At 45.8% G+C, this 13,251-nt stretch overlaps 1 protein-coding gene across 1 annotated transcript; it reads left to right on the top strand.

The window, feature by feature from the left end:
- The first annotated feature begins 5,076 nt into the window (after nucleotides 1-5,076).
- LOC110559880 (olfactory receptor 1I1) lies at nucleotides 5,077-12,459 on the top strand. The gene is made up of 2 exons (XM_021655519.1): nucleotides 5,077-5,257; nucleotides 11,478-12,459. The coding sequence occupies exon 2, from the start codon at nucleotides 11,491-11,493 to the stop codon at nucleotides 12,430-12,432; it is 942 nt and encodes a 313-aa protein (XP_021511194.1). The 5' UTR covers nucleotides 5,077-5,257; nucleotides 11,478-11,490; the 3' UTR covers nucleotides 12,433-12,459.
- Nucleotides 12,460-13,251: the final 792 nt, after the last annotated feature.

Genomic DNA, 13,251 nt, shown 5'->3' with positions numbered 1-13,251 from the left:
CAACCAACAGGTTGAAAGCAACCTTAAACAACAAACATCCCTTAAATGTTGAAAGCAATGTGTGGACACAGGTTGATTACATCTCTGTGACATTTCAAGTGCTCTTCAGGGTCAGTTGGGGTCAATAAATGTCTACCTTTGTTAAAGGTCTCCGTACAGAATTCCTTGTTTCTTTGTCATGTTATGCTTTCTGTGCCGGTCAATAAATGCAGAGCAAAGCCCTTTATCAGGGACTGACACAGCATATAAAACACACAGGCACAACAGAAAGACAATAGGGACAGATCAAATACACACGACAGACAGGTGAATAATCAGACTATAGACAGATGGAAGTAAAGAATTAAAATTTGGGGTGATTCATGGTCAAACTGCTCCCAGGGAAAATCTTTTTTTTTTTCCATTCCTTAGTTTGACATTAATGAACAGGTACAGAGACGGGGAAGGAAAGAAAAATATATGTAATTTTAAAATTAAAGAACATAAAACAAATTCAGGGAGTTGAGGAGTACTGCTATTCTGAAGATCTGAGTTTGTGTCCCAGCACCCTCTTCAGGCAGCTCACAACTCCACTGCAAAACATTCAACGCCCTCTTCTGGCCGCTTCAGCACCTGCACCCACATGCACAAAACTGTACACAGACACATAATTTAAAAATTAAAAACAACAACCAACAATCTACTGGAGAGACTGTGAACAAGTCTCAGCGTAGATTATTTTACTAGCTAGGACATTATTCATAATGAAGTAATTATAATTTTTATACAAATAAGCCAACGCCATTGAGGAGCAATGTCAAAGCATCTTTTATGATATGATAATTAATCCCTAGTTGGCCTTTGATAGTTAAACAGTCTACTAATGAGTATTAAAGTCCCATTCTGTTCCTCGCCACTTCAAGAGCACTGCAAGGCTGCAGCCGTGTGGTACGCGCTCTTGTTCTATCCATCAGCCCATGGAATTACTGTGAAGACAGCTTGGGCAATGAAACCATCAACACTCAGTAGAAAGGCCTATTGCGTGTTTGTTGCCTTTATTCTATTTTTGGCATTCTTGGTGGCGAGTCAAACTCCAGCCTGCTCTTACAGCAAATATCTGTCACTTTGCCAGCACCTGCTCTTGCAGAACCCCTGCTTCTCCACCTGAAATGGTAGCACAGTGCACGCAGGACAAGCATGTTTGCTCAAACAGTGCTTCTCGTGCTGTCTCACTTATCTTACCTTAAAGCTGGTACCCAACATCTCAAAAACTGGGTAGGAAGGTATCTTAGTTAGGGTTTCTGTTGCTGTGATAAAACTCAGTGACTAAGAGCAATTTGAGGTGAAATGAAAAACTATTTCATTTAAGCTTCCAGGTAACAGCTCTACCACTGAGGGAAGCAAGGGCAGGCGCTCAAGTAGGGAAGGAACCTGGAGGCCGGAACTGAAGTAAAGGCCTAGGAGGAATGCTGCTTGTTGCCTTGCTCCTGATTCCCTTTTCTTTCTTTCTTTCTTTCTTTCTTTCTTTCTTTCTTTCTTTCTTTCTTTCTTTCTTTCTTTTTTCAAGACAAAGCTGTTTTGTGTGTGTGTGTGTGTGTGTAGCCTTGGCTGTCCTGGACTCACTTTGTAGAACAGGCTAGCCTCAAATCCACAGTGATTTGCCTGCCTCTGCCTTCCTGAGTGCTAAGATTAAAGGCATGTGCCACTGTGCCTGGCTCTCAGCCTGCATTCTTGTGCAACTCAGAACCACCTGCCCAGGAATGGCACTGCTCCCCCACCCTCACCCCCTGATCCATCAACTAAGCCCTCTCACATCAACCATTAATCAAGAAAAATGTCTACACAGTTGCCTATAAGCCAATTTGATGGAGGCATTTTTCTCAGCTGAGTTTTCTCTTCTCAGATAACTAATTTGTCAAGTTGGCAAACAAGACAATCAGGACAAGAGAACCCAGCAAGATAGCTCGGCAGACAAAGGCGCTTACCGCCAGAACGGACAGCCTGGGTTTGATTCTCAGGACTCAGATCATAATGAAAGGAAGGAACTACCTTCCTTAGGTTATTCTCTGAGCGGCACACTCAGTGGCACACATGGACCCTGCTCCACCCCACACATGCACAGTAAATAAATAAGAGTAAATAAATAAATAAATATAAAAAATTAGCTGGGCATGGTGGTATACACCTCTAATTTCAGTACCTAGGAGGTACAGGAAGGAGAATCAGATGTTTTTAAAGTAATTCTCAGCTATATATCAAGTTCAGGTTCATTCTGGGAGACCATGTCTCAAAGAGAAAGAAAGAAAGAAAGAAAGAAAGAAAGAAAGAAAGAAAGAAAGAAAGAAAGAAAGAAAGGAAGGAAGGAAGGAAGGAAGGAAGGAAGGAAGGAAGGAAAAGAAAGGAAGGAAGAAAGAGAAAGAAAGAGAGAGAGAGAGAAAGAAAGAAAGAAAGAAAGAAAGAAAGAAAGAAAGAAAGAAAGAAAGAAAAAAGAAGAAAAGAAGAAAAAGAAAAAAGAACACAGTTGGGCTAGGTGTGATTTGGTGGTAGAGTATTTGCCTCTCATACACAGATCCTGAATTTCATCTCTTCACCTGGAAAATTTACATTTGTTGAATTTAAATATCTGGAAAAGTTATGTTTGCCTAAAGAATACCACTGAGCTCACCTTCCCAATGTAGATGTCAGCGGTAAGCAGAGGGTCAAATTATCCCCTGTGTCTCTCTGTGTCTTTCAGCTTTGGCACTGTTGGTTCGGACTGACTACTTGCTGGGGGAAGAGGCCTGTTGTGTGTTCTAGAGCAGGGTAGGCAGCATCCTTGGACATGCTGGTGGTACGCAGAGCTCTGACAACTAGAACTGTCTCCACATGGTCCAGAGGGATGGTTCAGTGCTGTCAAGCCTGAGGTCCTAAATTAGATCTCTAGGTCCCACATGATGGAAAGAAAGAACTGATTCCCACAGCTGATTCCACGCCTGTAGTCTTCTGACTACAGATGTACTACCACACCACACACACACACACACACACACACACACACACATAAATAAAACGTAATTTTTAAAAAACGCCTTCACACGTGACTAGGTGTCTCCCGTGGGTCAATTGTTCCTGGTTGAGAACCACATCTTCATTGTCTTTAGAAAAGGAGTTGGGGGAAGAGGTAACGAGAGAGAAGACAGAGATAAAGAATAAAGGGAAAGAGAGAAAGGAGAGAGAAATTAAGAGGGAGGAGGGTAAAAGGAAGAGAGGAAAACTCAGAGAAGGGAGAGGAAAGTGACAATGGCAGGGAGAGGAAAAAAACGGGGAGGCAGGGCAGAGAGAAAGAAATAGAGCGAGGGCCTGGAGGGGAGGGGAGAATCTGAGCAGCTCTTACCCATAGAACAAAAGTGAAGGGGAACCATGTACTGCAGGGTGCTCCCCTCTGGACCTGGATTCGGCACTGACCACACCCAAATAGCAATTTCCAAACACAAACCAAAAGTGAAGAGATCCTTTCTTAAGCCAAGCAAAGAAACAAGATGGCTAAACCGGAAACAGGCAGAAACAACAGCAAGCAGCTTTGCAAGTGTTAATTTTAAGAGGAGAAAAGGGGAGATCTGTGTTAGAATGATGGAAGATGTTGGTAAGCTGTGATTGGGTATTTAATTAGGTTAGTCAAAATAACGAATTTTGATTACTGGGTGTTTTGATAGTTAAACCTTGGTGATCAGTCTTAGGAATGAGGAAGTGGCCAATAAGGGAACAGGCCTTGGTGGCTAGCTTCAGGAATGTAATGTAACAGTTTTTGGCAAGGGGAAGAAGGGTAAAAGGCAAAACCTGTCAGTGCCATGTTTGCCATGCTCAGGCCTGTGTTTGCCACGGTCCAGCCCGCTGGGGCCTTTCAAAAAGCAATTCATGTTCTTGCGCAGATTAAGTAATTAAATAATACAGTATTGTAAAAACTAAATCACAGTTCATTTTCAGCATGAGGTGGGCTTAGAGCTTGTCAGAGTCAGGCATAAGCAGGAGGCACCTGATGCCTTCCTCCCCAAGCTGGTGCTTGGCGCATGCTGGTATCAAAACTCTGAGAGCTGGAAGTTACAGAGAAGGGGGCAGCCTCAAGCCCCCTTCTTCGTCAGTCCAGGGCCTAGAGGATGGAGAATTTGAGAAGAAAATTGTGTCAGAAAAAGAGTGAAGATTGTATCCCTCTGAGTACCAGCTGTTTGAAAAGGAACAGGAACTTAAAAAAAAAAAAAACACTCACTTGGGTGATGGAGAGATGACTCAGAGGTTAAGAACACCGGCTGCTCTCCCAAGGGACCCAGGTTCAGTTCCAGCACCCACGTGGCAGATCACAACATCTGTAACTCCATAACTCCAGTTCCAGGAAAATCATGCCCTTTCCTGGCCCCAGCGAGCTCCAGGCATGCAAACGCCTGGACAAACATGCTGGCAAAACACCCATACACATTAGAAGTAAAAATAAACTTAAATAAAAAAAACAAGACAGTCTTACAGCAGCCATCTCGTCTGCTCTCTCTGCCGCACCCTTTTGGCAGGATGGTGTGTTAAACCCTTCTCTGCTTTTGCTCGTCTCTTGTGTTTCTTACAGGACGATATAGAAGGTGGTCCCCACGTGTCTCTGTGTAATTCCTTGTGAAAAGGAACAGTTGTGAACCGGGGCACTCTAGCACCCGACCTCCCGACTCAGATCTGCACTTTTAACGCCAGCACCATTAAAAGTTAAACACTTGGTATTTGTTTATTCCATGTGTATTAATTGATTGCTTATTACCTTCCAGGAATTTTCCTTCCTCACCCAAATGGCACGAAATCCCCTTCCCACAGAGTCTCCACGAGGATGCACTGAGTGAAAGGCCCATCTCAGCTTCATCTGAGAACTTGGCTCCTCTCAGGACCACCTTGCTTAGGACCTTTGGTGAGACTCAGTGGATAAAGATCGAATGATCCCAAACCACTGCCTCCCTCAGAGAACAGGTCACATGGGGCAAAAGCAGGAACAGAATAATTAGCATTGTCTGTCTTAACAAGGAGCTTGGGGATGAAGTCCCCGAGAGCCCCCAGCTATAAATATCTGCCAGAGCTTTTGACTTTCTATTTACCTGGCCCAGGCTGGGGGGACATACAAGTTTCTCTCAAGGATGGCAGGTTCATCACAGTTCTCAAAATGAGTGACCTCCGGTGCCCTTCCTGGGGACTGAGCACTGTCCTCTGGTTGTTTTGGTGGATAATGGGAGAGAACAGTTGCTGAGAACCCTGCTTTGTTGATGCCATTCTGGTGAGTGAGAGTGGGACAGAGAACGCTGAGTTTGAAGAGGCTGGAGAAAGGAACGGATTTTCTTCCTAGGTGGAACATGGGGGGGAGGGAGGGCACGTCGACCAGGTAGATAAAAAGGTGGGGGTCAAACTCTATGTCAGGACATACGTACAATAATATTTAGTGTTTGTAGTTGAAGGACGCTTACACACATGGGAGAGCCACAGAACAGGGTCCCCAAGTCCACAGTTCTCCACATGCATCCCCTGTGCTTTTAAGAGCCCTCCAAGAGACTGATGACCAGCCAACTGCCACAGGGCAGCACAGGTCACTAGCTGAAGACAGTTGCAAATGTGCTCACGACAGGGAGTCGTGGCTTTACCCGGCAGCCCATTGCAAAACCTCAACCCTGTATCCCAAGTAGCAAGACAGGCTGGACCTGCCTGGGGATTGGTGACCAGGAAAACTATGCGGATGACCTTCCTGAACTTCCTTTCGGCATCTCCTTCACCCTCAAGGAGCCTGTTCTTCTAGCAGCTACTTCACCTCCCCGTGGCTCTCACCATGTCTTGGAGGTCAACATCGTATCTGTCTGTTTTCTTCCTCCTCTGTTTTTGTTTGTTTGTTTGTCTGTTCTGGCATTTGGGCTTGGGGGCTTCTTTGTTTTCCTTTCTCTTTTTGGGGGCAGGGTCTGGTGTAGCCCAGGACAACCTTGAGCTTCTCCAGGGGTGCAGGTGTGTACATGGCCACTGAGCCATACACTTCTAACCTTTTCTTTCTTTCTTTTTTTTTTTTTTTGTTTTTATTTTAATTTTTAAAGTGAACTTACAATGTAACAGGTTTCCATTTTCATAAATAATTTATTTCGGTTAATTCTCTCCCCCTGCTCCTCATCTGCTCCCCCTTTCCCACTTCAGCCTACCCCTAACCCCGTTTCCCCCCTCCTGTACTCTGCTTTATTGCTGTTCCTACCAGTGCTCTCATAGAGCCTTTTTTCTTCCAGGCACAGTGGTCCCCTTCATTTACACATTCATTTATGTGGGTGTGTGTGTGTGTGTGTCTGTGTTCGTGCGTGCCTCTTGCCTGCCTGTAGGGGATCCTTTCTAGTTTCCTCACTTTTATCCACATCTTCTCCCATCCTATGTTCTGCCATTTACATCCTAACCCCCCTTCAGCAATCCTTCAATCTTTCCAAAGATTTAAAGAGATAAGGATTAACAGTACTTAAAAGTGAACCATCTTCCCTAGCACTGAATTTGCTCACGGAGCCCCACAGAGAGAACCAGTGGAGCCTCGCATGGTGGAAATAGAGCAGTGTTTATTTTCAGTGTCAGGCCTTGGGGTGCAGAGCTGCAATCCCAGCCGCTCAGGAGACTGAGGCAGGGTCATGCCTTTCACACCAGCCTGGCTATCGAATGAGGTCATGACCAGCCTGGACAAGCTGGTGAGATCGTGTCTCGAAAGAAAAAGTAAAGCATGAGCTGATGATAAAACTCAAAAGCAGAAAGTATTTGCCTAGCTTGTGCGAGGTTCCAGGCTCAACCCCCAGATCACGCATACACACACACACACACACACACACACACACACACAGACTGGGTATTTTTAAGCTGAGCGATCCCAGCAGCCCCCTCAACTTCAGAGTTGACAGCTCTACATAAACTTTAAGGAAACAATGAGGTTTGGGGTTTTGTCTCAGCAGGCAAAGGGGCTTGCAGACAACCTGAGCTCAAGTCCCAGAATTCCCCAGCCCCAAATGGTGGAAGAAGAGAAACTTCCCCTAGTTGTCCTGAGCTCTGCATGGGCACCATAGCACTGGAGTCCCTCCACTTACAAAGAAAATGTGGGGTCAGCTCAGCCAGGAGCTTTAGTTTGGTCGCAGAACCCTTGCCTGATGTGCCTGAAGACTTAGGTTCAATCTGCAGCACCAGCACCACCAAAACAAAAAACAAAAACAAAACAAAACAAAAGTCAGTAATTACAAATATTGTCATTAGATCCCTCTGATCATTGTTGGGAACTGGTTTTAAAAAGATATAGGTGAGAACACACAGAATTCTCTCTATGTACGCATGGAGTTAGCAAAGAACAAATTTAACCAACAAAAATAAAATAAAATCTCTGGGCCAACAAGATGGCTCAGTGAATAAAGGTGATTGTTGACAAGCTTGATAACTGGAGTTTGATACCCAGGTACCCCTGGTGAGAGGAAAGAATTGACTCCCACAAGCAGTCTGACCTCCAGTTAGGCCCTGGTAAGTATACCCTACACACATACACACACTAAAGAAATAAAGCAATCGTTTTTCAAAAACAAGTAAAAGTAAAATTTTTAATTCCATGCAATGACGAAAAACAAAATTTGAGGATACTCAAAGCATAAGTGCCAGTGCCCACCTGAGCAGGTGGAAGACAGTAGAGCAAGAGCCCTAACACCACTGCAGAGATGACACTGCAGTTTTGGGAGATCGTGGTGAGGGGCGTCTTGTTCGGAGGGACAGTCTCTCTTCGTAGCCCAGAGTGGCTGGCAACTCACAGTTCCCCTGCCCCAGCCTCCAAGGTTCTGAAATTACAGGCGTGCACCGCCACCACGCGCCTCAGCTTCTCACCTTAAGAGAAGCGGAGGGAGCCTGGCGCCTCCCACCTCCTGCCTAAGAGTTTAGTGAGGCGCATGAAGGGTAAACGTGGGCACTGAGGGATGGGAGCAGTCTACGGCTGCAAGAAAGAACTGCTTGTTTATTTGGTTGGTTGGTTGGTTTGTCTGGTTTTAAGACGCTCTGTACGAAGGCTGGCCTGAAACTCTCGCACGGCAAGCGCGGCCTTGAGCTCTTCAACTTCCTGCCTCCTCCTCCCGACTTCTACGGTCAAAGGCGTGCGCCAACACGACCAGTCTCCAAAGGGCTCCGGAGTGAATGCGGGTCTTGAGGCATGCTCAAGTGCTCTACCAGCTAAGCTTTAGGCACTGATTGGTGGTCCGCGTCCCGGCCAGATGATTCCAGGTTTCTTGGCCTCTTAGCTTAAGAACTGAAGATAAGTGCCCAGGTGTGGAGAGATGGCTCAGGGGTTAAGAGCACTGGCTGTTCTTCCAGAGGTCCTGAGTTCAATTCCTGGCAACCATGTGGTGGCTCACAACCATCTATAATGAGATCTGGTGTCCCCTTTTGGCGTGCAGGTGTACATGCAGACAGAACGTTGAATACAAAAATAAATAAAATCTTTTTTTAAAAGGGACCTACACAGACTTGCAGGAAAATCAAGAAAACTACCCAGAGCAAGCCAGGCTAGTGAGAGTACTCAGGAGCCCAGTTACTGTTCAGGGTTTCCTTCTATGGGCCCCCAGAGGGGTCTGTTTAGAAAGGGGAGCAGTTTGGGCGGGTCTCTATTTTGATTGACAGATCAGGTTATATGGTCATTCCTTCACTGCACATGTCCCTTCCAATACCGCATCTGACTTTAATAATATGTGCGTCCAAGCATGCGTAGGCCTAACAGTGGTGAGTAGAAGAGTCTCCTAAAATGTTACTTGAGGATACAGTTCTGCCTTAATGTGCCTCGTAACCAAAACCGGTTCAGTCTGGATCAGCCCTTCTACTCTTCAAACATGGAAATGTTGAGAATACAGTTGAATAGAAACTGTCTAAGCTTGATTGTTGGTAGGGGCGGGAAAACTTAGAGCATTCTTCAAAGATGGGAGGACATGCGTTCTGGCGTGGGAGGAGGCTTAGGAGGATACTAAGGGTGTCTGGTGCTATCTGGATATGGGTGCAGAGAACACACAGGGGAAGAAGTTTGGCTGTCATGGTTGGTGGGGCACATAACCCCAAATCAGATGGGAAACCCAAGCTAAACTGTCTCCTGTGCTTGCCTGCATGGTTCTGCTGACATCAACTGAGTTGTGCCATTTTAAACCAGATTTTGCTGGTTGGAGTTGTTACTGTAATTGTATTACACAATTAAATGTTAAGTGAAAGTAAACAGAAATTCTCTTCAGTGGTGAGGATCAAACCCAGGGTCAGGCACAGGTTAGGCAAGGGCTCCACCACTGAGCTTGCCTCTAGCCCTCAACACAATATTTAAAGCACATGATATTTTATAATCTGCATATATTTTAGAGCAGCTAAATAGGAAAGCAAAGGAATGAATGCATAACATCAATACTTTCTAGGTAATTTTCCTTTTAAATTTTATGTTTATCTGTGTGTGTGTGTGTGTGTGTGTGTGTGTGTGTGTGTGCGTGTGTGTGCAGGGGTCAGGAGAGGCCAGAAGAGGGCATCAAATCCCCTGGAACTGGAATTACAGGCAGCTGGCAGCCACCCCACATGGTTGTTGCCAACTGAACTCTGGTCCTCTGCAAGGGTAGCAGCTGCTCTTCATCACTGATCCATCTCTCCAACCCCAGCAACTTTCAAGGATGTGATTTGTGTTATTAGCTGTCATATAATAGAGCTCTTTAACTTCATGCCTAACTGAAAATTTAAATCTTTAGACCAATTCTAGCCCCCACCCTTGCTAAACTCTGCTAATTGCCATTCTACCACCTGCTTCTATTAACTCAACTCTTTCAGATATAAGGGAAATTATGTGGCGTTTCTTTTATTTTATTTAGCATAACTTTTTCTGGGTTCATATATATTGTGGGGAATGATAAAATTTCCCTTTTTTGCAGTTGAATAGCATTTCACTGTGTAGTTGTATACACACAATTTCTTATGCACACATTCTTTTGTGATCCTGGAGATAAAATCCAGGGCTTCTTGCATGAGAGACATTGTACCACTATTCCTTTACCTATTCTTAACACAAAATTGACACTCAAATTGTCCCTTTTTAAGGATTTTTATTTCTTTTTTTTAAGTTGGTGTGCCTGTGTGTTGGTACTTGTGAGTGCAGAGGCTGAAGAAGGATGCTCAGTTCCTCCGGAGCTAGAATTACACTAGCTTCCCAGGGCGGGCGGCTAAGAACCAAACTCATGCTCTCCATGAACTAGGACTTGGTCAGTGTTCAAGTGCTTTGAAAAGATACCATGAGCATGCAACTCTTAGACAGGAAAGCATTTAATGAGCATGTGTTTGCAGTGTCAGAGGTTTAGTCCATTACCAGCATGACAGGAAGCAGGCAGTCGTGTGCTTGAAGGAGCTGAGAGTCCTTATCCAGATCTGCAGGAAGAGAAAGACATGGGCCTGGCTTGAAACCCCAAAGCCTACCCCCTGTGACACCCTTCCTCCAATAAGACACTCACCACACCTACTCCAACAAGGCCACACCTCCTAATCTCTGTCAAGTAGTGCCAACCCCTAACAACCAAGCATTCAAATATATGAGCCTATGGGCGCCATTCTTTCTCAAACCACTGCACCACTTTCCTCCAGAGTTTTGTTTGTTTCGGTTTGGTTTTGAGAAAGGGTTTCTCTGTGTAGTTTTGGCTGCCCTGGAACTTGTTCTGTAAAGTAGGCTGGCTATGAACTCAGAGATCCACCTGCCTCTGCCTCCCGAGCGCTGGGATTAAAGGTGTGCGCCACCATGTCCAACAGAAAGTGCTTTTAACAGACACTTCTCCGGCCTTCAAATTATTTCTTGTTAGTAGAAATGTAAAAGAGGAGGAAGAGAGGTCTGGGAAAAGAAATAAAAGGAGACACCAGGTTCCTTTTACTGTAGAGGACTGGAGTTGAGATTTGACTTATATTAGGTCCCAAGGGACCTGAGATAATCAATTGAAAATGGAGGAAAGGATTATTCTGGCTCAAGGTTTCAGAAATTTCAGTTTATGGTCAGTTGGCCCTGTTCCATCACAGTAGGAGAGCATTATGGAGATCTGTTCAGTGGTCTGATGGCTACCCAATGTGAGTGCTAGGAATCAAACCCAGGGCCTCTGCAAGAACAGTAGGTGTCTTCTCAACTGCTAAGCCATCTCTCCAGTCCCAGAAACCACCTTCTACAACCTTCCACAGGCTAGCCATCTGAGCTTTTACCATACTGGTATTTGTGGAACTTTCCAGAACTGAACCATAGGCAAAGGTCACCCAACTTGGACAACACCCAAGTTGATGTTCCTAAGTTAGAAACTTGAGACACTAATTGCCTCCGACTTAGACAGCTTTGAGATTACAGAGCCCCCTGGGAGTAGCTTTAAAATTTTTGCTCAGAGGATGGATCTTCACAGAATCTTGAAAGTTTTCACAAGACTAGAGCCCTGTCTCTGACTCTAGCTCCATGTTGCTTCCATCCCTTTCTGTTTCCGTAGACATAAGCTCTCTATGGCACCAGGAAACCAGACAACAGTCTTGGAATTCCATCTCACGGGACTTTCAGAGGATCCAGACTTGCAGCCCATCCTTTTTGGACTGTTCCTGTCCATGTATCTGGTCACCGTCTTTGGGAACCTGCTCATCATCCTGGCCATCATCTCAGACTCTCATCTGCACACACCCATGTACTTCTTCCTGTGTAACTTGTCCCTCGTGGACATCTTTTTCTCCTCCACTACCGTCCCCAAGATGCTGGTGAACATCCAGACCCAGAGCAGAGCCATCCCTTTTGCAGGCTGCCTTGCCCAAATGTATGCCTTCCATCTCTTCGGGACTATAGACAGCTTCCTCCTGGCCATTATGGCCATTGATCGGCTGGTGGCCATTGCCTACCCGCTGCGCTATTCAGTGCTCATGAACCCACGTGTCTGTGGGCTACTGGTGGGTGGGTCATGGGTTATTACTAATCTCCAGTCCCTGGTACACACTTGTCTCATGGCTCAACTGACCTTCTGTGCAGGGTCAGAAATCCCTCACTTCTTCTGTGACCTCATGCCCCTCCTGAAACTCTCCTGCTCAGATACACACACCAATGAGCTGGTGATCGTTGCTTTCGGCATCGTCATGGGCCTTAGTCCACTGTTCTGCATCCTAGTCTCCTACATCTGCATTTTCAGGGCAGTCTTCCGAATCCCTTCTGCTCAGGGCAAGTGGAAAGCCTTCTCCACCTGCGGCTCACACCTCACTGTGGTGTCACTGTTCTACGGGACCATCTTTACCATGTACTTACAGCCAGCGTCCCCCACCTCATCCCACAAAGACAAGACAGCCGCGTTAATGTGTGGGGTGGTCATCCCCACGCTGAACCCCTTCATCTACAGCCTAAGGAACAAAGACATGAAGGCAGCCCTGAGGAAGCTTGGCAGCAAAGCAGTCTCCCGCCAGTCCTAGTGCAGAACAGTACCTGGGTGCCTGCTGCACTTCAGGACCGCCACAAGGGGCCTGGGGTACGGAGATGAACCCCCCACTGTTCTCAGGTTGTACGGAGTCTAGCATGGAACACAGATGCCTAATAAAACCTTATAGCACAACATGGCAAATGTGTCACAAAGACCAGACGGGCTCTGTGGCTGTGGCTGTGGCTAAAAGCACTCGGTGCTCTTACAGAGGACCCAAGTTCAGGGTCTCAGCCTCCTGAGTGGTGGAATGACAGGCATGCAACGCCTGGGTAGGAAGGTTATGGTTGTTTTGTTTTGTTTTGTTTTGTTTTGTTTTGTTTTTTATGCAGGACTAGAAAACCCCTGTGACTCATTTGGGAAGAGTTAATGACTGGCAAAGACCTTGTCTCAATACGTCAGGCTCGTGACCCATCCTGTATCCAGAAGAAAACACATGAAGGATTAAAAGTTCTTTTGCCTGCTCTTCCTAGGGCTCTTTTTCTCATTGGGTTGTCTTGCAGAGCCCTGAAAGGAGGGTTTGTACCTAGTCTTACTGTCTCTTGTTATGTCATGTTTGGTTGATATCCCTGGGATTCCTGCCAAGTGCTAAGATTAAAGGCATGAACTACCATGCCAGGCAACTTACACACTGTCCCTAGAAGATAAGTAATGCGGTGCTTGCTGCCAGGGAAACTGGGATTTGAAAGGTAAAGCCGATAGCGTGGTAACTGGGATCAGAACCCTGAACCCTTGGTCTTGACAAGGACATGATATTGCTCTAAACGTGTTATAGACCTGGGTTTACCAACTGCAGCCCACAGGTCAAAGCCAG

Source organism: Meriones unguiculatus, chromosome 17, assembly GCF_030254825.1.
Source record: "Meriones unguiculatus strain TT.TT164.6M chromosome 17, Bangor_MerUng_6.1, whole genome shotgun sequence".
Taxonomy (NCBI): Eukaryota; Metazoa; Chordata; class Mammalia; order Rodentia; family Muridae; genus Meriones; species Meriones unguiculatus.
Note: the sequence above shows the minus strand (reverse complement) of the source record. Positions and strands in the feature narration are given on the sequence as shown.

What these genes read in the sequence shown, in the direction of transcription:
- LOC110559880 (XM_021655519.1), top strand. Translation starts at nt 11,491, where the DNA reads ATGGCACCAGGAAACCAGACAACAGTCTTGGAATTCCATCTCACGGGA.